The following is a 24,366-nucleotide window of genomic DNA, read 5'->3' on the forward strand; positions in this document are numbered from 1 at the left end:
TTTAATAAAAAAAAATTTGACAAAAAAGTACAAGAAAGAAGACACAGATTCTTAGCCCTTTAATATTGCTTTAGAGAAAGGTGCTTTATACAGCGACAAACCACAGATTTAAAAACTTTGTTGTTGAATAAAGGAAGGATCCACTTGAATGTTCTAGTTACAGACCAATTAGCCTTCTATCTGCAGATTCAAAGCTGATGGCAAAAGTGCCTTAAGATTGGATCGATGTTTAGTAGGAGACTTGATTGGCTATGATTAATCAGGTTTTCTAAGAGGGAGATTTGCTGCAGACAATATACTTAGGCTTCTTCCTATTATTGAACAAACAGATTCATATTCAGCTTCCTCTGTAATATTTTCTTTGGATGCAGAGAATGCATGCAACAGAATTTTTTTTATATTATATTTTATATAGATTTTTTATGGTCTGTCCTAGAGCATTTATTTTTTTTTTTTCCCCCCTATCTACGAGTTGTCAAAACTATTTACTATGAATGCTCAGCCAGAGTACTCACTGGTTCTTATATCTCCCCTTTCTTTTATCTTGGCTGGGGTATGTGTCAAGCTTGTCCCCTGTCACCCTTGCTTTTTAATGTATAATCATCATTCTCATTAGAGCCCTTGGCCCAAACAATCAGATTACACCCCGCTATTGCTTCAATTAGTTGTATGAATATGTCTCATAAAATTTCACTCTACACTGATGACGTATTGTTGTACATATAAAATATCAACGTTTTGGTTAAGGAATGCGTAAAATGATTTAATACATTTGGTAAACTATAATATAAAATAAATTGGAGCAAATCCATACTTATACCCCTTAATTTAGCTGCTGACATTTAGACTTTACCCACTATGATACCTGTCTGTGTCCAGTTTAATTATCTACAATCATTCAATTATAATTCTCTTCTTCATAAGATTAAGAACGATCTTCCTTGTTGGTCTCCACTTTCTTTGGCTCTTCATGGAAGGATAGCTATTAAGATAAATATACTCCTGAATCTAAGCTTTTATTTTCATTGTTACCTCTGGCATACCTACTGTCTATTTTAAAGAGCTCAATACAGCAGTATCAAAATTCGTGGAATAATAAACTTCCTAGAATTTGATGTCACATTCTGTCTTTCATAAAAGGATTTTGTTTTGCTGCTTTTACTGCTGCCAAAAATGTTATCCTCAAACTGTGGTTGGATCCATCTAATCCAGTTATATTAACTTGTATGTCTTCCTTATTGGACATATAATTAATATCCTACTACTATTTTTTTAATTAATGCTGTGCAATATACTGGGCAATATACTTGTTTTTTTATTTATATGATTATTTATGATTTGTATTTTTATGCGGAGCGACACTGTTTAAGAGGGGCCCTGTATGTGTTACTAAGCGTGATAGTGAAGATGGATAGGATAAATTTTGAAAGTAGAGACCTGCACTCCCGTGGGACCCTACACAAACGAGTGCGGCGCAGGGCAAGATTTGATGGGTGATTGCGGTTGATAATTGTATTCTCCCACATACGATTATTTTATTTGCAGGACTCCACAAAATGGTATTAAAAATATAAATAAAAACAATAAAATAAAAAAAATGTTACGTATGTACTGGACAGAAGCATCAATAGCAACTAAAATAAAGTAAAACAATTTACAGGCACAAGAGCAGAAGAGAACTCTTGCGTGGTTCATGCTGTAGACTACTAGAGCATACTGTCTGAAAAGCAAGACAGTGGAGAATCGCTGAGTGCTACAGATATTACTTCATTATTAAAGAAAGGAAGATACAACACAACTGATCTGTTTTTTTTAATAAGATATCTATTTAGTTGATGTTCTATGTTCTGTTCTAAGTTTCTTGTTCATGTCTGTGTCCTTCATTTACACAAAAAGTCAAAACTTAAATAAAACGAAACGTTTGTTTATTTTCCATTTATTTCTTATTTATATTTGAAAGGGAAGCAAGTGGAAAAAAATAAAAATAAAGCAGAGTAGCAGTAAGAAGCAGTCAGTGCATTGACAATAAAACTAATTACCTGCAGGCTTTTGCGGGCAGATGGGAGTGGGAGAATATAAGATTTTTGCAGGAGTGGGACAGAACCTTGTGGGAGCTTTCACCAAGGTTTAGTTGGTAAAGAAGTCTTGCACTTGTGCTATATTTTCTTTTTAGATTTACTTGAATACTGTGTGGTTTACCTGGTCTTGAAATTTAAGGAATAGTTAATATTTAATGCAAGTTGCACACATTTTCTATTTATTTGTTTATATATTATGTATTCAAGTTGCCTTTTGATGCTGTTTGCACAATAAAAAGGTTATGTCTTTTGACTGCAACTGTCATGCATTCAGATTCCTTCACTTTATTAGAATCAAGAGTGCCACCTCTTTTCACCTGAACCCGTTCGGCAATTTCATTGGTCTAATGTTATGGGGCACAGTTTTTTTGGCTTGAAGTTTGTGAAACCGGAAAAAACCCAGGAAAAATCCATAAATAAGCAGATCATTGTTTAAGCCGCGGGAAAATACGGTAATGAATAATTATAAAATAAAGTAAAATCTTAATACAGTACTGTATTCATTAAATATCATTTTTGGGGTGGCTTTGGTTTATCACGGTTTTTCATTTATCCTGGGCAGTTTTGGAACGTAACCACATAAACAGGGGATTACTGAAAATATTTTTCTAAAGGTGCTATTGACAAATCTTTACCAGATGTCAGTGGTCACCAATGCAATTCCCACATGCAAGAAATCAAATAATCGATGTCCATAAATTGTGTACTAATGTGAAATGACACAGAGGGGGAAAAAAACTTCAATATGCTTACTGAAATGTATTTAATACTTTGTAGAAAAGCCTTTGTTTGTAATGACAGCTTCAAGATGCCTCCTGGATGCAGAAACTAGTTTCTTGTATGTATTGCTCAGGTGTGATTTTGGCCTTCTATGAACTCTGATCTTTAGTTCATTCCATAGGTTTTTAATTGGATTCAAGTCAGGTGATCGTCTGGGCCATCTTTATTTTCTTTTTCTAAAACCAATTCCTTGTTTCCTTGGCTGTGTGTTTGGGATCAGTGTTTTGCTGAAATATCCACCCTCATTTTATCTTCATCATCCTGGTAGATGGCAGCATATTTTTTTATCAAGAATGTCTCTGTACATTTTTACATTCATCCTTCCATCAATTATCTGCAGTTTTCCAGTACCATATGCTGAAAAACAGCCCAACACCATGAAGTTCCCACCTCCGAACCTCACTGTTGATATGGTGTTTTAGGGTTGATGTGCAGTGTTATTTTCCTCCAACCATGGCATGTATTATGGCATCCAAAACTTAAAAGTTTGGTGCAAACTTCTTACCAGCAACTTATGTCTGAGGTGGTCCTGGAATCTGAACTCATGACTGTGTGATCAAAAGTTCAACCCCTTATCCACTAAACTGCCACTACTTGTATACAATACTAATTCTAAAAAGGTTGTATATATTTATATAAAAATTAAATGCAATAAATTGCAAGTCTCATATACTGTTATTTTATTTGCAATAAAAAAAAAAGAACATATAACTTTTTTTAAAGATTTTAAGGAAAGAATGTCATAATTTTTTAATTGTTAACAACTATCTAAAAGAAGTTGGGAAGAGGCAAATACAGTTTTAAGTCAGACAAATAAAATTTCAAATCCTCCGAACTAAAGAGGAGAGGTATCATCCGGATTATCAGCACTCAAAAGCTTGCATCTCTAATATGGTGGTGCATTAATGCCTAGAGCACCTTACACACCTGAAAAGGCACTATCAATGCTGAAAGGAAGGCACAGGATTTAGAGCAACTTGTTATTTCCAGCCAATGTTTTTTTTTTATTTATTTTTTATTTTTTTGCAAGACAATGCCAAACTGCGTACTGCAGCTATTACATATGTAACTATGTAACTGCTCTACCTGCAGTCCACACCTTTAATAAAAAAAAATTTGACAAAAAAGTACAAGAAAGAAGACACAGATTCTTAGCCCTTTAATATTGCTTTAGAGAAAGGTGCTTTATACAGCGACAAACCACAGATTTAAAAACTTTGTTGTTGAATAAAGGAAGGATCCACTTGAATGTTCTAGTTACAGACCAATTAGCCTTCTATCTGCAGATTCAAAGCTGATGGCAAAAGTGCCTTAAGATTGGATCGATGTTTAGTAGGAGACTTGATTGGCTATGATTAATCAGGTTTTCTAAGAGGGAGATTTGCTGCAGACAATATACTTAGGCTTCTTCCTATTATTGAACAAACAGATTCATATTCAGCTTCCTCTGTAATATTTTCTTTGGATGCAGAGAATGCATGCAACAGAATTTTTATATTATATTTTATATAGATTTTTATGGTCTGTCCTAGAGCATTTATTTTTTTTTCCCCTATCTACGAGTTGTCAAAACTATTTACTATGAATGCTCAGCCAGAGTACTCACTGGTTCTTATATCTCCCCTTTCTTTTATCTTGGCTGGGGTATGTGTCAAGCTTGTCCCCTGTCACCCTTGCTTTTAATGTATAATCATCATTCTCATTAGAGCCCTTGGCCCAAACAATCAGATTACACCCCGCTATTGCTTCAATTAGTTGTATGAATATGTCTCATAAAATTTCACTCTACACTGATGACGTATTGTTGTACATATAAAATATCAACGTTTTGGTTAAGGAATGCGTAAAATGATTTAATACATTTGGTAAACTATAATATAAAATAAATTGGAGCAAATCCATACTTATACCCCTTAATTTAGCTGCTGACATTTAGACTTTACCCACTATGATACCTGTCTGTGTCCAGTTTAATTATCTACAATCATTCAATTATAATTCTCTTCTTCATAAGATTAAGAACGATCTTCCTTGTTGGTCTCCACTTTCTTTGGCTCTTCATGGAAGGATAGCTATTAAGATAAATATACTCCTGAATCTAAGCTTTTTATTTTCATTGTTACCTCTGGCATACCTACTGTCTATTTTAAAGAGCTCAATACAGCAGTATCAAAATTCGTGTGGAATAATAAACTTCCTAGAATTTGATGTCACATTCTGTCTTTCATAAAAGGATTTTGTTTTGCTGCTTTTACTGCTGCCAAAATGTTATCCTCAAACTGTGGTTGGATCCATCTAATCCAGTTATATTAACTTGTATGTCTTCCTTATTGGACATATAATTAATATCCTACTACTATTTTTAATTAATGCTGTGCAATATACTGGGCAATATACTTGTTTTTTTATTTATATGATTATTTATGATTTGTATTTTTATGCGGAGCGACACTGTTTAAGAGGGGCCCTGTATGTGTTACTAAGCGTGATAGTGAAGATGGATAGGATAAATTTTGAAAGTAGAGACCTGCACTCCCGTGGGACCCTACACAAACGAGTGCGGCGCAGGGCAAGATTTGATGGGTGATTGCGGTTGATAATTGTATTCTCCCACATACGATTATTTTATTTGCAGGACTCCCACAAAATGGTATTAAAAAATATAAATAAAAACAATAAAATAAAAAAAATGTTACGTATGTACTGGACAGAAGCATCAATAGCAACTAAAATAAAGTAAAACAATTTACAGGCACAAGAGCAGAAGAGAACTCTTGCGTGGTTCATGCGCGGTAGACTACTAGAGCATACTGTCTGAAAAGCAAGACAGTGGAGAATCGCTGAGTGCTACAGATATTACTTCATTATTAAAGAAAGGAAGATACAACACAACTGATCTGTTTTTTTTAATAAGATATCTATTTAGTTGATGTTCTATGTTCTGTTCTAAGTTTCTTGTTCATGTCTGTGTCCTTCATTTACACAAAAAGTCAAAACTTAAATAAAACGAAACGTTTGTTTATTTTCCATTTATTTCTTATTTATATTTGAAAGGGAAGCAAGTGGAAAAAAAAATAAAAATAAAGCAGAGTAGCAGTAAGAAGCAGTCAGTGCATTGACAATAAAACTAATTACCTGCAGGCTTTTGCGGGCAGATGGGAGTGGGAGAATATAAGATTTTTGCAGGAGTGGGACAGAACCTTGTGGGAGCTTTCACCAAGGTTTAGTTGGTAAAGAAGTCTTGCACTTGTGCTATATTTTCTTTTTAGATTTACTTGAATACTGTGTGGTTTACCTGGTCTTGAAATTTAAGGAATAGTTAATATTTAATGCAAGTTGCACACATTTTCTATTTATTTGTTTATATATTATGTATTCAAGTTGCCTTTTGATGCTGTTTGCACAATAAAAAGGTTATGTCTTTTGACTGCAACTGTCATGCATTCAGATTCCTTCACTTTATTAGAATCAAGATTGCCACCTCTTTTGTAAACAGCAAAAATTTGTGGGGCCTCATAAACCTGTAAAACTAGTGTGAATTTTTTTTATAATGAAAGTATATTTTGTCTATTATTAGTATTTTATTATTATTATTATTATTATTATTATTATTATTATTATTATTGTCTCTTATGTATATGGGCAGATCTTGGGCTCTGTTGTAAATATTTATAAATCTAAAATGTTCAATAAATAAGAATAATAAAAAAATACAGTTTACAGTGGTAAGTTTGACTATTTTTTTTTAGGTGTTGCAGCCATCAAATTTAAAATTACTTTGTTTTTTCTTTAAAATTTTACATTTCTTCCATTTAAACATTTGATATGTTTTCTATGTTCTTTTGTAAATAAAATATGGGTTTAAGGTTTGCAAACCATTTGTATTTTTCATAGTTTACCATTTTTATTTTATTCTAGTAAGTTCAGAATAATGGTTATAAATATTGTGGTTCTGTAATGGTCAGTATGACTAATTTTGCTTCATTAGCTAATCCTTTATGTTCCTTTTTGCTCTACAGCTTTGCCAAATATCTGGGGAAAATAAGAGGCCTGCTTTGGAATTTGAAACCATCAGAAATTATTGTGGTGAGTAGATTTTTATGTTTGTTATATCTAATTTCTTGTTAATGAGATGTTCTTATGGTACTGCTGCAGTTAGGTGCCAGTAAAATCATTCCCCTGTAGTGTTCAGTTCATAATGGCTGGCTAATTCATTCAACACAATTGTCAAGACCTTCTTATTGATTTATGTTAGCTATTTTCAGTTTAAATAGACAATGTTTCTTTCTGTCTGTCTTTCTAGAGCTCTATGACTTGAAGAAAAAACCGCATGCATTTAACAGGGTGGGCCACAGAAAAGTAGCCCTCCTCCAATACTGGTGCCACTGGTGAGCTACTTTTCCGTGGCCCATCCTGTTCTACATATTAGGAATGAATAAGGGTCATATATTCAAGTTTGTTGATTTTTATTTAAATTTTTATTTTAAAGTTGTTGTTTTTTTCCACAAAAAACAAACTGCTTTCTATCCATGCATGTGCATCGGTTATGGTTTTTAAACAAATACACTTTACATGTTGCTATCTAACACACATGCAGAACACACAAACAATCACTCATGCATGGCACTAAAACCACTGGAATACTAACATTACCATGGAAAATTCTGATTACTCCCTTGTAGAGCTTCAAGTTTACCTGGAATACATTTTGTATTCAGGTAGCTGTTAGGGGTACTTACATATCCAAATCTCCTGGAGGATGTTCTATGGGCTCTGTGTGAATGATTAGTGTCAAAAACAAGGTTGTAACCTCAAGTCAAGTCAACTCAACCTCCCAGGTCAATCTATGCTCTCTAGAGTGGTAAGAAGTGACCTCCACAGGTCATGAAAAAAAGTAGGGATGCACCGAAATGAAAATTCTTGTCCGAAACCGAAAACCAAAAAAGGAGGAAAGCAAGGACTAAAACCGAAAAACCGAAACACCGAAAGAAATTATGGCAATTATTATTACCATTGCATTAATGGCTATGACTGTGTACTAACCTTACTAAAATCAAGGCATTTCAATTGCATAAATTAATATTAAAGTCTCAAAGAATTTATCAATTACAAATTATGAAAATATTTATTTATAGCACATTGCAACAATGCACAGGATAAAATTAATTAAAATTTAGTCTAAAATGTTTAACTTTAATGCACTCATATGTACATTAAATAATAATGAAAGGTTGTACAATTAAATATGTTCTTTCATAAAAACAAAGTGCATTCAAACAAAGATACATCAATACAACACTATCACTGGGAAACTTCCTGCCTTTTCAAAAACGTCCGCCACAGACGCGCATGCTTGGAGGGGTTTTGCTTTTCTGTGCCGCGTTTCTCTCATATTCAGCATAGCGATCGGATGTTTGGATTTCAAATTAAACCCAACGTGGAGAAAGTTGTTGCAGACGATTTCGGCATTACATGTTTTGCAAACCGCTATCCGTGGGTCTTTCTCAGATATACTGAAATACGTCCACACCGCAGACATGTTGTTTTAGACATGCACGTGCAGGCAGCGGTTTCTGTTTCCGTCATCACAACAAACTGTTTCGGCCGTGTTTTTTCGGTGATCAAAGTCTTTCGGCCAAAAACTGAAAATGCACTTTTGGGCCATTTTCGGACGAAAATTTTCGGTGGCTGAATATTCGGTGCATTCCTTAAAAAAAAGGAAAAGTCATGGAATTTTAAAATAGCAATTTTCTGGCCTGGTAAAGTCTTGGAAAAATAAATAAACCCACAAAGATTTGGAAAAGTCATGGAAATTTGTTTCACCTCACATGACGGCAACTTGCAGCTGCAACTAGTACTTATGTAGTAAACTTGCACAATACCAGGAAATTGCCGAATTAATAATGTTTGGCTTCATGATGGAAAGTACAAGGAGTGGCTTAAGAAAAATCAAGACCCAGGACGTTCAAAATGTACACTGTGCCATAAAACATTCAACATTTCGAACATGGGAGAGGCTGCGCTATGTAGCCATGCTAAAGGTGCAAAGCACCAGTCTGCAGCTGCCTGCCAGACAGCTCCCAACTTTTCACCTGTGTGACTGAAGTAACACCCAGTCCCAGCTGCAGTGCTTTCCATTTATCATCTAAAAAACAAGGGACCATTTTGAGTGCCGTATCCAGAAACAAGGTGCTAACTTCAGAGGTACTGGTTGGTTGGTGCCACCAGGGTAGAGGAAGCCACTACCAAGACCCAGGCGGCGATTTCCAAAGAATACCGGGCGTTCGAGGATGTGTTTTGTGCCAAGGCAGCCACCCGTCTCCCCCCTCACCAGCCCGGGGATTGCTGCATCGACTTGCTTCCTGGAGCTAAGCTGCCCAAGGGCCGTGTTTATCCCCTGTCTGCTCCTGAACACCGAGCTATGGAGAAGTATGTCCAACAGGCGCTCCAGCAGGGATTCATCACCCAATCCTCCTCACCGGCGGCCTCAAGCTTTTTCTTTGTGGGAAAGAAGGACGGGGGTCTTCGACCATGCATCGACTACCGGCAGCTAAACGCCCAGATCGCTCCTCTCCCTTATCCCCTCCCTCTCGTACCCTCAGCTCTGGAGGACCTAAGGGAGGCGAGGGTATTTTCCAAACTCGACCTCCGGAGCGCTTACAACCTGGTACGCATCAGAAAGGGAGACGAATGGAAGACCGCCTTCATTACACCCTCAGGGCACTACGAGTACTGGGTCATGCCGTACGGCCTCTCCATCGCTCCGGCCGTGTTCCAGGGGTTCATGAACGAGGTGATCCGGCCCTTCCTCCAGAAGTGTGTCATGGTCTACATTGATGACATCCTGATCTACTCACGTAACCTGGAGGAGCACCATCGTCACGTGCGCGACGTCCTAGGGGCACTTCGTTCCCACCAGCTCTATCTAAACCTCTCCAAGTGCGAGTTCCACCTGGAAAAGATACAGTTCCTGGGCTACGTGATCAGTGCACAGGGGATACAGATGGATAAAGGCAAGGTGAAGGCTGTGAGGAACTGGCCCATTCCAGAGTCAATCAAGGAGCTCCAGCGATTCCTGGGCTTTGCTAATTTCTATCGTCGGTTAATCCAGGGTTACAGCCAGATCACTGCACCCCTCACGACCCTCCTCAGGGGTAAAGCACGAACCCTGAGATGGACCCCAGAGGCTCAGGAGGCCTTTGACGAACTCCGCCAGCGTTTCTGCCTCGCCCCTGTGTTGCGTCATCCTGATCCCCGGAGACCATTTGTGGTCGAGGTTTGGGGCTGCTCTCTCCCAGCTGTCAGGCAACCCGCCACAGCTCCACCTCTGCGCTTACTTCTCGCATAAGCTCTCAGCTGCTGAACAGAATTACGACATCAACGGCAACCGTGAGCTATTGGCCATAAAGATGGCCCTGGACGAATGAAGGCACAGGCTGGAGGGCGCCGAGCACCCATTCACCGTGATCACTGACCACAAGAACCTCCAGTACCTACGGGAGGCCCGGAGGCTCAACCCCAGGCAGGCTCGCTGGGCCCTCTTCTTCACTCGACTTTGTGACCGACCTGCCACGGTCAGGGGGACACGTGCGTCCTGGTAGCGGTGGACCGCTTCTCCAAAGCTTGCCGTTTTGTTCCCCTCAAGGGCCTGCCAACCGCCCTCGAAACAGCCGAGGCCCTGTTCACCCACGTTTTCAGGAACTTCGGTCTCCCGGAGGAGATAGTCTCGGATCGTGGGCCCCAGTTCACGTCTCAGGTGTGGAAGGCCTTCTTCCAGCTCCTGGGGGTTTCGGTGAACCTAACGTCTGGTTACCACCTGCAGTCAAACGGCCAGGCGGAACGAAAGATCCAGGAGCTGAGCAGGTACCTGAGGACGTACTGCAGCCAAGACCAGGAGGACTGGGCTCATTTCCTGCCCTGGGCAGAGTACGCCCAGAACTCGCTCCGCCAGGATTCCACAGGTCTCACCCCTTTCCATTGCGTGCTGGGGTTCCAGCCGCCCCTGTTCCTGTGGTCGGATGAGCCCAGCAATGTACCCTCGGTGGACGCCTGGTTCCGGGAGAGCAACCGGGTCTGGGAGTCAGCACACATCCAGCTGCGTCAGGCCCTCTGCAGCACTCGCAGGCACGCTGACGCCAGGCATCTGGAGGCCCCTCGTTTCCACCCCGGGGATCTGGTATGGTTGTCAACACGGGACCTGAGGCTGAAGCTGCCGTGCCGTAAGCTGAGCCCCCGGTACATCGGGCCCTTCAGGGTTTCCAGGCAGATCGGCGACGTATCCTACCGGCTGGAGCTGCCACCCAGGTACCGCATCCATCCCACCTTCCATGTGTCCCTGCTGAAACCGTGTGTCTCGCCTTCCTCTCGTCCTCCAGGTGACCCCGCGACGTCCGTCCAGCTGGAGGTCGTAGCGCAGCCGGACGTTTACGCTGTGCGGGAGGTCTTGGATTCCAGACGGCACAGGGGTTGCCTCGAGTACCTCGTGGATTGGGAGGGGTATGGTCCAGAGGAGCGGTCTCGGGTGGCCCGACAGAACATGCTGGACCCGGTGTTGTTGGCGGAGTTCCACGCAGCTCACCCGCGCCGCCCGGCGCCCCGGGCTAGAGGTTGTCCTCGTCGCAGGGTCAGGGCGTCCGGTGCCGCCCCTGGGGGAGGGGGTGGTGTCAGGGAGCTACCTGTTCCTTCTCCCGTGCGGGCCACGCCCGCTCGTAGCTCATCTCCAGCATACTAGGCACACACCTGAACCTCGTTAATCACTCATCACCTAACCCATATAAGCCCATCACCTCCACTCACACCTTGTCAGTTATTGTTCATGGTTTTGCTGCCCGTCACACGCTTTCCCGTGGACTATTCAGTACCGCGCTTCTTCCCAAGCGCACCGTGGATTTATACACCGACTACCAGTTTGTTGTGTTCATGCACCGTGGACCGCGCTTCCGCTGCGCCCCACCGGATTATTTACCCTTTTCGGCGAGGGTATTTGGATTTGCCCTGTGTCTCAAAATAAACTATCTTTTGCTTTCACTTCGGCTTTCGCCTCCAGATTCCTCGCATAACACATATGGTTGGTGGGTGAATCTAACAATTAGGTTATGTTAATAACTAGAGGTTGGCTGATAGTAGATTATACCGATACTGATAGCTAGGTTATACTGCCCATATACGGATTAATCAACCGATGGATACTAATAGTAAAATATGTATACTAGATAAATAATAAACAAACATAACACTTCAAAATAGTACTGATCTTTATTACAAAAATAAATATCAAATAAAAAACAGTACTGAATGATAAAATGTTAGGAAATAATGAGTGCATTCATTAATAAAAAATAATTATAGAATTACTAATTGATAAATATAATACAACACTTTCCATGCACTAGAATGCATTTATCTGTTCAACACCAGCTAAAGCCACATTAGAAGAAACTCTCTATACTGTACAGTATACTGTATACTGATAATGCTTTCTAAATGATGCTTTCTAAAATATACACCATAATGTGAAAAACTTTAGTTTGTGTATATTTTTATTAATGCTTGTCTATGTCTCTGCTGCCACATACTTGTAAGAAAAAAATTATGAGGACACTGATGATTGTAACAAACAAGTTTATAACAGCATAGCAGTCACAAAATACATGAAGTACTTCAGGTTTATCAGAGTCAAAAAGAGCACAGGTTAAATTCTTCTCAGACATTTTATACTGTTCTTTCCTTTCTAGCGAAAATAGGATTTAGCCTCTAAATGTAAATTAACTGTAGGAAATGTGTAAAGGTCCACATGGCTGGCCAGCCAGAGGTCAGCAAATGGTGATCACCATTATTTACACTTTTGCTGACAGCGGCCCACCAACAGGTCGGGTTAAACAATTGACAATTACAGTAACAACAATTACAGTAATTACAGTGCCTGACCAAAGTTTGGAAACAAAAGTCTATTATTGGTGTAAAAATTAAAAACACCACAATTAGACAGTGGATGGAAGAAAATTTTGATATTTTTTGGCTCTATACAAAATGGTGCTATTTTCATTCTATAGCCTGCCTTATGTAACACATGGACATCAGAGCAACCTTTGTTCTTGTATACCATTGCCAAGCACTCCAGGAATCCAGAAACAGTAGACATGAAGAGGGATGTGGCGAAAGCGAAGGAAAATTAGCATATGAGTAGCTATATGAGAAATTGGACAGTAAGGAAAGAGAAAAGTATTTACAGTATATGATGTGACTTTTGAAGAGAGTGTGGAAGAAATTGAAATCATACCTGTGCCTACCTGAAGCCTAAGGCACAGCATGTTATTTTCATTCTCTCTTCAAAAGTCACATCATATACTGCAAATCCTTTTCTCCTTCCTTACTGTCCAATTTCTCATACAGCATACATACATATGCATTTTCCTTAGCTTTCGCCACATCCCTCTTCACCTGCTGCCTCATCTCCTTGTACTCCTGTCTACTTTTCTCATCTCACTGTCGATCTCAATTCTGTTTTGCCAACCTCTTTCTCCTTATGCTGTCCTGCACTTCCTCATTCCACCACCATGTCTCTTTGTCTACCTTTCTATTTCCAGATGTAACACCAAGCACCTTCCTTGCTGTCTCCCTTATCACTTCTGCAGTAGTTGCCCAATCAACCAGCATCTCTTCAGCACCACCGAGTCCCTGTCTGACCTCTTCCCTGAAGGTTACACTACAGTCTTCCTCTTTCAGTTTCCACCGTATTATTTTTTTTTCAGTCCTCACTCTCCTCCTCCTCTTCTTCACCTCCAAAACCATCCTACAGACCACCATCCGATGCTGTCTAGCTACACTGTCCCCTGCCAACACCTTACAGTCTCCAATCTCCTTCAGGTTGCATCTCCTGCATAGAATATAATTCACCTGTGTGCACCTTCCTCCACTCTTATACGTCACCCAATAATCCGCCTCTTTCCAAAAGTAACATCATATTTAACCGATTAATTATATAAGGCTAGATTAAGAACGAAGGATAAGAACTTACAGGCCAGGATGCACCAATCTGACGGTGGGACATCAAGCAATGTTGTGTGGTTTCTGAGCGTCAGTCAACTTTATTATTTTTTTTCTGTTTGTTCATAAACGCTGCTTGCTTTATATGTTAAGTTCTAGCTCTTCAGGATTCCCTGTTTGGGTGGCACATACAGACTATTGCCACCTGCTGGAATGGGAGAGTTATGTTCTCACATGCATGTGCAGAATGTACATGCACGGTTTGGTGTCATCTCAATCTCGCCTCCCTCACCTTGTCTCCAAAACGTCCTACACACATGCCCCCTCTAATAAACTAATTTCTAATCCTGTCCATCCTTGTCACTCCCAATTAAAATCTCAACACCTTTAGCTCTGTTACCTCCAGCTCCACCTCCTGTCTTTTAGTCAATGCCACTGTCTCTATTATGTCATTCTTATGTCAAACTATGCTCCTCCTTCTTTTTAAAATAAGTATTTACCACTTTCATTTTTATCAATTCAATTCATTTTTATTTGTAGAGCGCTTTTAACAATGAACATTGTCTCAAAGCAGCTTTACACAGAAAATGTGGTGATTAAAAGTAAATATGTTCTTTATAAGTAAGTTTGTCCTTGATGAGCAAGCCGGTGGAGACTGTGGCAAGGAAAAACTCCCTGAGATGGCATAAGGAAGAAACCTTATGAGGAACCAGACTCAAGAGGGAACCCATCCTCATCTGGGTTGCACCGATTTATCCTTTTAGCAAAATCTACCACCGTCTGCCCTTCCACATTTGTCTCCTTAAGGCCATAACCACCCATCTACACCACCATCTAACTCACTCCAGAATTTTTCTTTCTCCTCCATCTCACAACCCACTTGTGGAACATAAGCACTGATGACATTTATCATCGCCCCTTCAACTTCCAGCTTCACGTTCATCATTTTCACTCCCTTTTCAGTTGGTTTCCTGAACACACAACATATTTACCGTTTTCCTCTCCATCATATCAGCAAACTCTCTCGCTTTACCAGTCATAGTACCAACATTTAAAGTACCAACCCAAACCTCCACTCTCCTACACTTCTCCTTTGCCTGCTGTTTCTGTGGACGTCTTCCTCCTCTCCTTCGCCTCCTTCGGCCAACAACTGTGGTGGACGTTGGTAACCCGGGCTTCGGCCTGTCTGGTATGAATTTCTGGTTCATGATCCGCATATTTGATTTAGCACGTTTTACGCTGGATGCCCTTCCTAACGCAATCCTCCCCATTTATCTGGGCTTGGGACAGGCACTGGCTTGTGCAACGCAAATTGCTGAGTTCCAGATTTTCTAAATCCTTCCATGATATTAAGTACAAGTAGATGATGAGATAGACAAAGTCTCATATTTTTATTTCCTAAGATACTCTTTTATTAGCCATTCATTCTCTGACCTGTTGCCAATAAAGCTACTTACCCAATTAAACCTAAAAAAGTAAAAAAAAATTCATGTACCTTATTGTGTATCATGTACCTAATAGTACCTTTCTTCACTTTAAACATTTGGTTTTCTATGTTTAATTGTGAACAAACTATGGGTATATTATTTTTGCAGATGATTGCATTCTGTTTTTATTTACATTTTAAATTTATCTCAAATTATTTTGGTATTAGGGTTGTATGTGCCTCTCAATACTAATACAATACTAGAAAAGTATATTGATTCTTTTATGTATAGAAATCAATTCTGGTAGTATAATGTCATGCAACATAAGAATTTCATCTCTCTATAAACCCACGCATTCATTTTTATTTTTCAGTATTTGGAATGATTGGAAAGAAAGACAGACAGCAGGGGTGCACTAGGAAATCAAACTTGAAGCAGATTGGCTTCAAGTCTATAAAAACAAATTTTTAGGGACATTTCAAAAGTTATGAAACCCAAAATGTAGTAAAATTTTCTGGTTAAGAATGCTTGGCAGAAATCTAGATTCCATACAACAAGATTCATTCACGGTGAATATTGTCACCAAAAAAGGAACTTGCATCATACAGCAAGACATTGGCCCAAAAGCAGTGGCAGGCCATGCATTTCACACTTAGGCCTTCCTAACTGAAACAATTTACTTGGTAATACTTGGCAGAAATACAGCATAACAGAGCGTTGCAATACAGACCGGTATCTCATGCAGTGATGCAGTCATTACTAATGACCAATTCAGCAAATCCCCTTTCACTGCAGCCATATCTGCACCACCCACATGCAACATGTCTAGAAAAAGCATCAATATTTATTTAATAAAATGACCCTGGGTTTCCAAGAATTATTATTATTATTATTATTTTTAACACATTTTTCAATGCATTTACTGGGGATTTGAAATTAAGGCAAATTGTGTGGGTTTTGGCAGATTCTACAGGGGAAAAAAGTACAAATGGTTCATGAAAAAGCTTAACAACTGTTTTGGTTGACTTTTCCACACAATGTCCACTTTTCTTGAAAAGTCTATCTTCTGAATTCTCTTGTAATTATACTTGCGACCAAATCGATTTTTCTCCTATATCAGCCATTGTGGAATGACAAAACAGCTATTAAATTCACACAAATATATTTGAGCATGTGCAGTCTGCAGCAGATGCAGGTTGCAGTCGTCCAATCAATGGATGTGAAAATGCAGACGTTTGGACATATTCAAGGGAGCCTTGAAGAGACCAAATAGTCTGATTGGTTAAAGCAAAAGTTTCTTGAAACATATATTTGAATCTAACAAGAGGCTGCACTTCTATTAGCTTTTTTGCTGACCTTACAACAATACATGATGCGACAGGTGAAATCTGGTTGTTGTAACTGTAACCAAAACTTATACTTGGTGGTGCAGCAGCGTTATGAAATGAAGAGCATGGACTATTGAGAATAATTTTATACAAATTTGTGGACAAAAATATTTAAAAACATAAATCAGTGATTCTCTGATTTTAGGCCAGCAGAAAGGATCAGAGTAAATAATAAATAACGGTAAAGACAATACCTATACAGCTGCACAATGTATGTAATGTGGGGCAGTGCAATGATAATTTTTCCTGAATAAGTTCAGGGTGCCGGGCTGCAATTTAGTAGTCCTTGTTGATTGTGTAAATGTAACACATATGAAATGAGAAGTGAAAGGTTTACATTACTGCAATTTCGGTGTTTTATGAAAACATGAGCCCAATCAGGGTGGTGTAATCTGGTGCTGGAGGATAAAGTGAAGGGATATGTTAACTGCATCATCTAAAGACCTGTTTGTTCTGTAGGGAAACTGTAGGGGGTCCAGGACTGGGTCTGTGATGTGATGGATTTTATGTAGGGCAGCACAAGGTGTTCAGAGAACTTAATTATTACTTAAGGACTTAATTATGTCAAAGTGACAGTTCTGTCATCATTAATTCTGGCTTTTTTGGGTATAGGGGTGATGTGGAGGTTTTAAAAGAGGTTGGCATGTGGCAAATCTCCAGTAAGTTGTTAAATATATCTGTAAACACTCCAGGATGATGTAGTAGCTTCTCAGAATACAACTGTTTAGCCTTTTTCACCACCTTGCTAAACTTGAACTGAACCTGATTTTGTCCCCACTTCTAAATGCAACTTTCTTCTCCAGCCTTAGCTTTCTGAGTTTTACTGTGGACCAGAGTTTGTCATTATTGTAACTCACCCTAGGACGTAATGGTCTACAGCTGTCTTCAAAGAAGCTTATGTAAGATGTTACAACCTCTGTGTACTCATCCAGACTGTTGCTAGTTGGCCGGAATATTTTCCAGTCCATACAGTTTAATTATGCCTGAAGATCCTTCACAACTTCCTTGTGCATTTCTTCGATGTCCTCACAACAGCTTTAGTGTCTACCTGTATGCAGGAATCAAATGGATCATGCACTATCAAAGTATCCCAGTGTAGCTTGTGAGATGGCATCCGTTCATCAGGCCTCTTATAAAGCTCTGGTTCTTGCAGTAAGAGCTCTCAATGTCTTCTCCCTGTTGTCCACATATCAGGCTGAGCTCCTGATTGATTTGGGAAGCGTCACCATCACCCAATTTCTTGAAGAAGATCGGTACAATTACCGATCTTGTCCTCTGTAATGCCCGAAAAATTTCCTTCGCCACGGCAAAGAAACCCCCCATACCCTGCTCCCTCATACCCTTAACGTAAACGGTTGGCCTGATGCTTGGTCACAGGGGGTTTTAAGTCCATGCTGAAGGGTGACCCCTAGGACACCTGTTCTGCCCTCCATGTTCCTAAATTCAAAATAGGGATAATTTCTTTTGCCACAGGCTGTTCTCCCTGCCAATGAGTGCCCATTTCCACTCCACACAGGCTTCACCATTTTCACCATTCTGTGCAAAAGTGCGCAAGCAGTGTCGCCACACAGCTCCCTTTTACACTCCTCTTACAAGTTTAATAAATCTTCAGCCCCAGTGTTTCACAAAAAACAAAAAGATCCAAAAACTAACGATTCGAATGAAGTCATTTTAGAGGGAGAATATCCCTCTAAATCCCTGCATGTCACCCCTAGTTTGCTTACTAGATAGCACCATTGTATCGTTAATGAGTGCTCCGGCTGGACTGGCTCTTCACAATTCCCCGGTGGGGACGCTCTGAGATCATGTGACAGCCTGGCTGTCTGTGTAAGCCCCCGAATGGGTGGATCACATAATAACGAGGGGTTACACACTTCAGTTTGCCAGAGCACCCCTGCTTTCAACTGAGTGATCTAGTCTCACACGGACGAGAGAGCGACGCCCACATGAAAGATTAAATTTCCTCCCTTTTTGAGAAGGGGGCATCTAAGCAATCAGGGTTTTACTCTTATTTCTTAGTCCCAAAAAAGGATGGCTCTCCCTGTCCTATTCTGGGTTTTAGAGTGTTCAACAAACATTTGAGGAAATACAATTTCGGAATGTTATTAGATGGTTCTCTTGTACGTTCAATAAAACAGAATGATTGATTTAGCTCAATCGATCTGAGCAATGCTTTTTTCCACGTAAGCATCTATCCTCCCACACAGAAAAAATGTCATTCTTGGGACTGGAGCTGAATTCCGTTATTATCCGCCTGTCGCAGACGCGCCTTTTCTCCTTTTATGAACTGCCTCTCGCAGTTCAGGGAAGGAGCCAGATTACAAAATCTCACGTCTCAGCATATAGGGTTTAATGGCTTCGGCTATCCATGTCCTGCCTCTAGGCCTTCTGAAAATGAGGGCGTTCATGAAGTAGATTTTTCTTTCTTTCTTTTCGCTTGCTGCTCGATCTCTGCCGATATGTCACAATGACACGCACATGCACACTGGATCTGAGCATTGCTACACAGTCGTGAGTCAGCAGAGTGAACAGCAGTGGGCTGAGCACACAGCCGGACACTGTAGAATTCTTTTGCACAGAGACGATGGTCGTTGTCTTGAGGTATGTAGTAACAACAGTGCTGCTAAGGGAGATGTTAAAGATTTTGGTGAAAACATCCACTAGCTGTTCTGCACATTTCCTAAGCACTCAATGCCAAGAATGTTGTCTGTCCAGCAGACCTCCATGGGTTAAATCTGCATAGTTTTTCTCACTTCAGCTGTGGTTAAACAGAGCACCTGGTCACTGGGGGGAGGGGTGGTTTTCCTTTGCCACCATGTTGTTCTGCACCTCAAACCGTGTGTGGAAGTAGTTCAGCACACCTGGAAGGGAGATGTCATGGTCACAAGCGGGTGAAGTTTGTGATTGCCTGGATGCCCTGCCACATGCGCCGGATGTCTCTGCTTTCCTAAAAGTGACTGTGGATTCGCTTGGCTTGTGCACGCTTTGCCTCTCTGATGACACAAGACAGTTTGGCCCTTTCTTAAGGCCATCTTGTCCCCTGCTCTGAAGGTGGAGTCTCTAGATTTTAGCAGCACACGCACTTTGGCGGTCATCCACGGCTTCTAGTTGGAGCGTGTAGTGATGGTCTTGGAGATGGTCACGTCATCAGCGCACTTGCTGATATAGCTGGTCACTGATAATATGTACTTTTCCAAGTTGATGGAATCGCCGTTGGTCGCCTCCCTAAACATGTCCCAGTCAGTGCACTCAAAACATACGATATGCGCTGCAGATTTTTGTGTCCGCATGTTCTCCACCCTCGTTGCAAAGTCCACATGCTGATGGAGTTAAGGGATCACAGTCCTGAGATTTGCATGCTTGAAATCGGTTGAAATAGAATCACCGAAAATGAACAGTCCTTTGGGGTGAGCATTCTGCTGTACCTCCTTAGCATTGGTGCTGGGGGGAATGTACACTCTGACAATGAAAACATTGCTAAATTCCCGTCGTTAATAAAATAACCTGCATCTTACATTCACATACTCCACTAGCGATGAGCAATAGCGGGAGACAAGCACAGAGTTCTTGCACCAATCCGTGTCGACACCGAGGACTGGGGGCCTGGTCTTTGTAGACGAGGTCCCAGCAAGCCGACGTCGCGAAAGTTATTAAATACATCCTCATGCACATTTGTTGTTGCATGATTTCTGTACTTTAACAGTGTCTGGCAGTCATATACATGAACACAACTGTCTCTGGTGTGCATGTACTTGAAAAGGTCGGTAAAAAGACACGAAAAGCACCATTTTGGATCCAGAGAGGATGCTGCGAGCTACTGCTGCTTATGTCAGATAAATACAGTCTATCTGCTGCACAGCAGTGGCATTTAAAAATGACCAAGATCAGTAAGCTTCATTTTCAAGACATTAGGGTGATGAGGTATGCTGAAAGTTTCCCTTGAGAAAGACACTGCCATATAAAATCTATTAGTGTACAGTAAATGCAACCTTGGGCACCATCAGAAGACATTACAAAGGACAGACATCACACAAACGCAATCCTTGCAAAATTATTCAGTAGGTTACTCACCCTGAGATATGATATATTATATTATATTATATTATATTATATTATATTATATTATATTATATACTCAAAACTGAACAAAAAAAACTCGAAACTGAATTGAGCATGCATTTATGAAGAAACTAAAAAAATAGAAGTATGATGCTGTTTGGTGATGTCATTGGGTCACCTGTTTAATGTATTTATTGCAAACAGCGGATTTGCAGCCAATATTAAATGCTATTTACCTTAATTGATTGATAATCTGTTCTAATACTTTTGCCAATCTTTGCTGTCGCAATACATCTAAAAGGACTATAAACTGCTTTAGACAAATGCAGATGTAAATGTATAATTACATCCAGTTTTATAAATGTATCATTTATAATTACGTGTTTGAGACACAGTGGCAAGAAAAAACTTTGTAAGAAGATAGAAGAATAAAACTTAAAAGAGCCATCTTCTAAAATTATCTTGAACATCATACATATGTGTTTTTATTTTATTTATTTAGTTTTTTATTCCATTCAAGATTTAGTGATTGACATTTCCAGAAACATTTGGCCTCGAAGTGTGTAATCCCAGATCATTGGTTACATTTCCGTCCTGTTGTCTGTTTTCTGACAGTTAGCTTATCAACAGGAATTAGGATAAAATGAATATTCCTTTAGAATAGTACTCAAACCAGTGGAAGCCTTCTTTTCTTTGAGTGGAATTTTTTTTTTTTCCTCTCCCATCAGTCAGTATTCTCCTCTGTCTGTGATACTGATCCTCAGAATGCTTAATGTTCTAAGTTGTGACTGGCTGCCATGGAAACTATGATGTCATATTTTTTTTAATCAAGGTGAAGCAACTAAGTCATAGAAATAGGAATCACTTTACATTTATGTCTTGTTTACAGGGAAAATAGACACTCTTCAGATTTAGTTTGTGAAGGTGCTAAAGAGAAGGTGTGCTTTATTTTACTTTACCTGTTTTATACTGCAGGTTTCAACGGTCATGGTTCAAATAGTTGAAACAATGGTTCAAACAATGTAAGAGAAATAAAGTAAACTCCAAGCTTTTTATCTGTCTATTTATTTGTCTGTTCTTTCTTTTGTTTAGCAGCAATTTATAATTTGTGTGTTTTATGCCTAAGACCTTTCTAGAGCTATGGTGATTGTTTTTTCTTTCTGATCAATAAAGATGCTCACTCTTCTTCGTGTGGAGCCTACAGCTAATAGCTGTAATGCAGTCCCCCACCCTTGTGCTTCTTACATTGTGCACCCTACTCAGATGATGTCATTCGTTTTCTGCCAGCCTCTCCTCCCTCTCTCTTACTCGGTCGGTTAGACATGTGTTATTGCTGGAGGATACAATCAATAGGAGTATTTCCTGGGGGAGCTCCTCAGGCGTTTCAGCCAGGGATACAGACTGGGTACAGTAGCTTCCAAGGTGGACATACCCTCACTACATTTGCTGACTTACAATGAAGAAAAGTAAAACCAACTATATGATGCTGGTTTCATGGCAAAGAAGAGAAGAGTCTAAAGCTGGAATTTAATGTTGCTAGTGATATCAGACATTTTTGCAGTGAAATTTGAAGGATGGAAGATTTTTGACCATTTTATTCAAATATCTTTGGATTTTTTTGCTTATGTTTAGAGCACTGGGCAGCTGCACAGCTAATCTTCATTGACTAAAGTTTCCAGGGCTGCAATACTTTAGAAAGATATTGGATTTTCTCCTCTTTTAGGAAGGAAATGGACAACATTTTTTTGACAAATCTAATGCTACTGGCTTGCCCCTTAATTGTTTAGTTTATTGCAAATTATGTGGGGAATTTAATTTATCATTTATACTAATTTCTCTCTGTTTGACGAAACTGGAAAGCTTTTATTTTTTTAGCTTGGAAAATGGCGTTTCTTGTCCGTTGCTATGCCAACTGCTTGCAACCATGGTCCTCCAAAGTAAGTAATGTAATCCTTCAGTAGCCAACCTTGTCATGCTGTATTTGTGTGTGTGTGTGTGTGGATGTGCTCTATGAACCTATTATTTAGAGTTGTGCATGTTAAACTTGTGAAGAAAATTAATGTAAGCACTTAGGCAAAAGATCTGTGTTTGCAAATTGTGGAACAATTTCAGAATAATGTTCTCAATATAAAATTGTGAAGACTTTGTTTTGTAGCTAAAATAGTTGTAGCAGATAGTTAACTTTCACTAACATTCAGATGACACATTTTCTTTTTTGTCTTTTTTCTTTAATCCACACACTTAACATCTTTTCCAAGCTTTTTCTTCTCCTTATTCCTTCTCTACCCCCATTGATTCTGCTTCCCCTATTGTTTATTCTCTGTAACACTGAAGACCCCCAAAAAAAAAAAAAAAACCCACATTAATTTTCTGTAACTATAACTATTTTTCTTAATACTAGTTTTGCAACAACTCACCATCAAAAACAAAACCCAATAATTGTGATTATAAAACACTCATTGCGATAGTTACACAGTGTATTTCAGGAGGGTAACAATTATTTGAACATTGCTCTTATTCTTTATGAACCTATTTGAATAGAATATTTATTTAACCTAAAACAGCTAACCTCTTGCATTATCGTAACAGGCAAGGTATCTAACAATTTTAAGTCTTGATGTTTTTAAGGTACAGCGGGGAAAATAAGTATTTGACACATCAGCATTTTTATCAGTAAGGGGATTTCTTAGTGGGCTATTGACACAAAATTTCCACCAGATGTAGCCATCAAGCCAAATATTGAATTCATACAAAGAAATCAGAACATTTAAGTATACAAGTTGAGTCATAATAAATAAAGTGAAATGACACAGGGAATAAGTATTGAACACACTTTATTTAATACTTTGTAGAAAAGCCTTTGTTGGTTATTACAGCTTCTAGACGCCTCTTGTATGGAGAGACCAGTCGTCTGCATTGCTCAGGAGTGATTCTGGCCCATCCTTCCACACAAATGGTCTTTAAATCTTGAAGGTTCCTTGGGCCTCTTTTATGAACTTTGATCTTCAGTTCTCTCTATAGATTTTCTTTGGAATTTAGGTCAGGTGATTGACTGGGCCATTCAAGCAACTTGATTTTCTTTCTTTGAAACCACTTCATTGTTTCCTTGGCCTTGTGTTTGGGATCATTGTCTTGCTGAAATGTCCACCCTCTTTTTATTTTCAACTTTCTGGTAGATGGCAGCAGATTTTTATCCAGAATGTACATCCGATACATTTCTCCATTCATCCTGTCTATAATAATATGAAGTCTGCCAGTACCCTTTGCTAAAAAGCAGCCCCAAACCATGATGCTTCCACCCCCAAACTTAACTGTTGTTATGGTGTTCTTGGGGTGGTGGGCAGTGCCATTTCTTCTCCAAACATGCTGTGTAGAATGACTGCCAAAAAGTTAAATTTTGCTTTCATCTGAACATACGATAGTCTCCCAATAATCCACAGGCTTCTCCAAATGCCCTTTCGCAAACTATAACCAAGCCTCACTATGCTTTTTGTTCAGCAATGGAGTCTTGCATGGTGAGCGTGCATGGATGCCATTGGGGGTTCAGTGCATTGCTTATAGTTTTCTTTGAAACAACAGTACCTGCTGATGCAAGGTCTTCCTGAAGTTCTGCCCGAGTGGTTCTTGGCTCTTGGCGAACTCTCCTGA

At 39.6% G+C, this 24,366-nt stretch overlaps 1 protein-coding gene across 12 annotated transcripts in view; it reads left to right on the forward strand.

Annotated features, from left to right (window-relative positions):
* The window catches only part of rapgef6 (Rap guanine nucleotide exchange factor (GEF) 6), a 147,111-nt gene that overhangs the window by 27,757 nt on the left and 94,988 nt on the right, over window positions 1-24,366 (forward strand). For 10 of the 12 annotated variants that reach the window (XR_006927941.1, XM_046867185.1, XM_046867190.1 and 7 more), the window contains one exon: window positions 6,878-6,944. The exons of 1 other annotated variant lie outside the window; for it this stretch is intronic. Coding sequence is in view for 9 of the 11 variants with exons in the window: in XM_046867185.1 (XP_046723141.1) it covers window positions 6,878-6,944 (67 nt within the window). In the remaining 2 variants the exon portion in view is untranslated. Of the gene's footprint in view, window positions 1-6,877; window positions 6,945-22,032; window positions 22,656-24,366 lie in introns of those variants that run through there. One more of the 12 variants, XM_046867186.1, reaches the window with a different exon arrangement.

Source organism: Silurus meridionalis, chromosome 15 (assembly GCF_014805685.1).
Source record: "Silurus meridionalis isolate SWU-2019-XX chromosome 15, ASM1480568v1, whole genome shotgun sequence".
NCBI lineage: Eukaryota > Metazoa > Chordata > Actinopteri > Siluriformes > Siluridae > Silurus > Silurus meridionalis.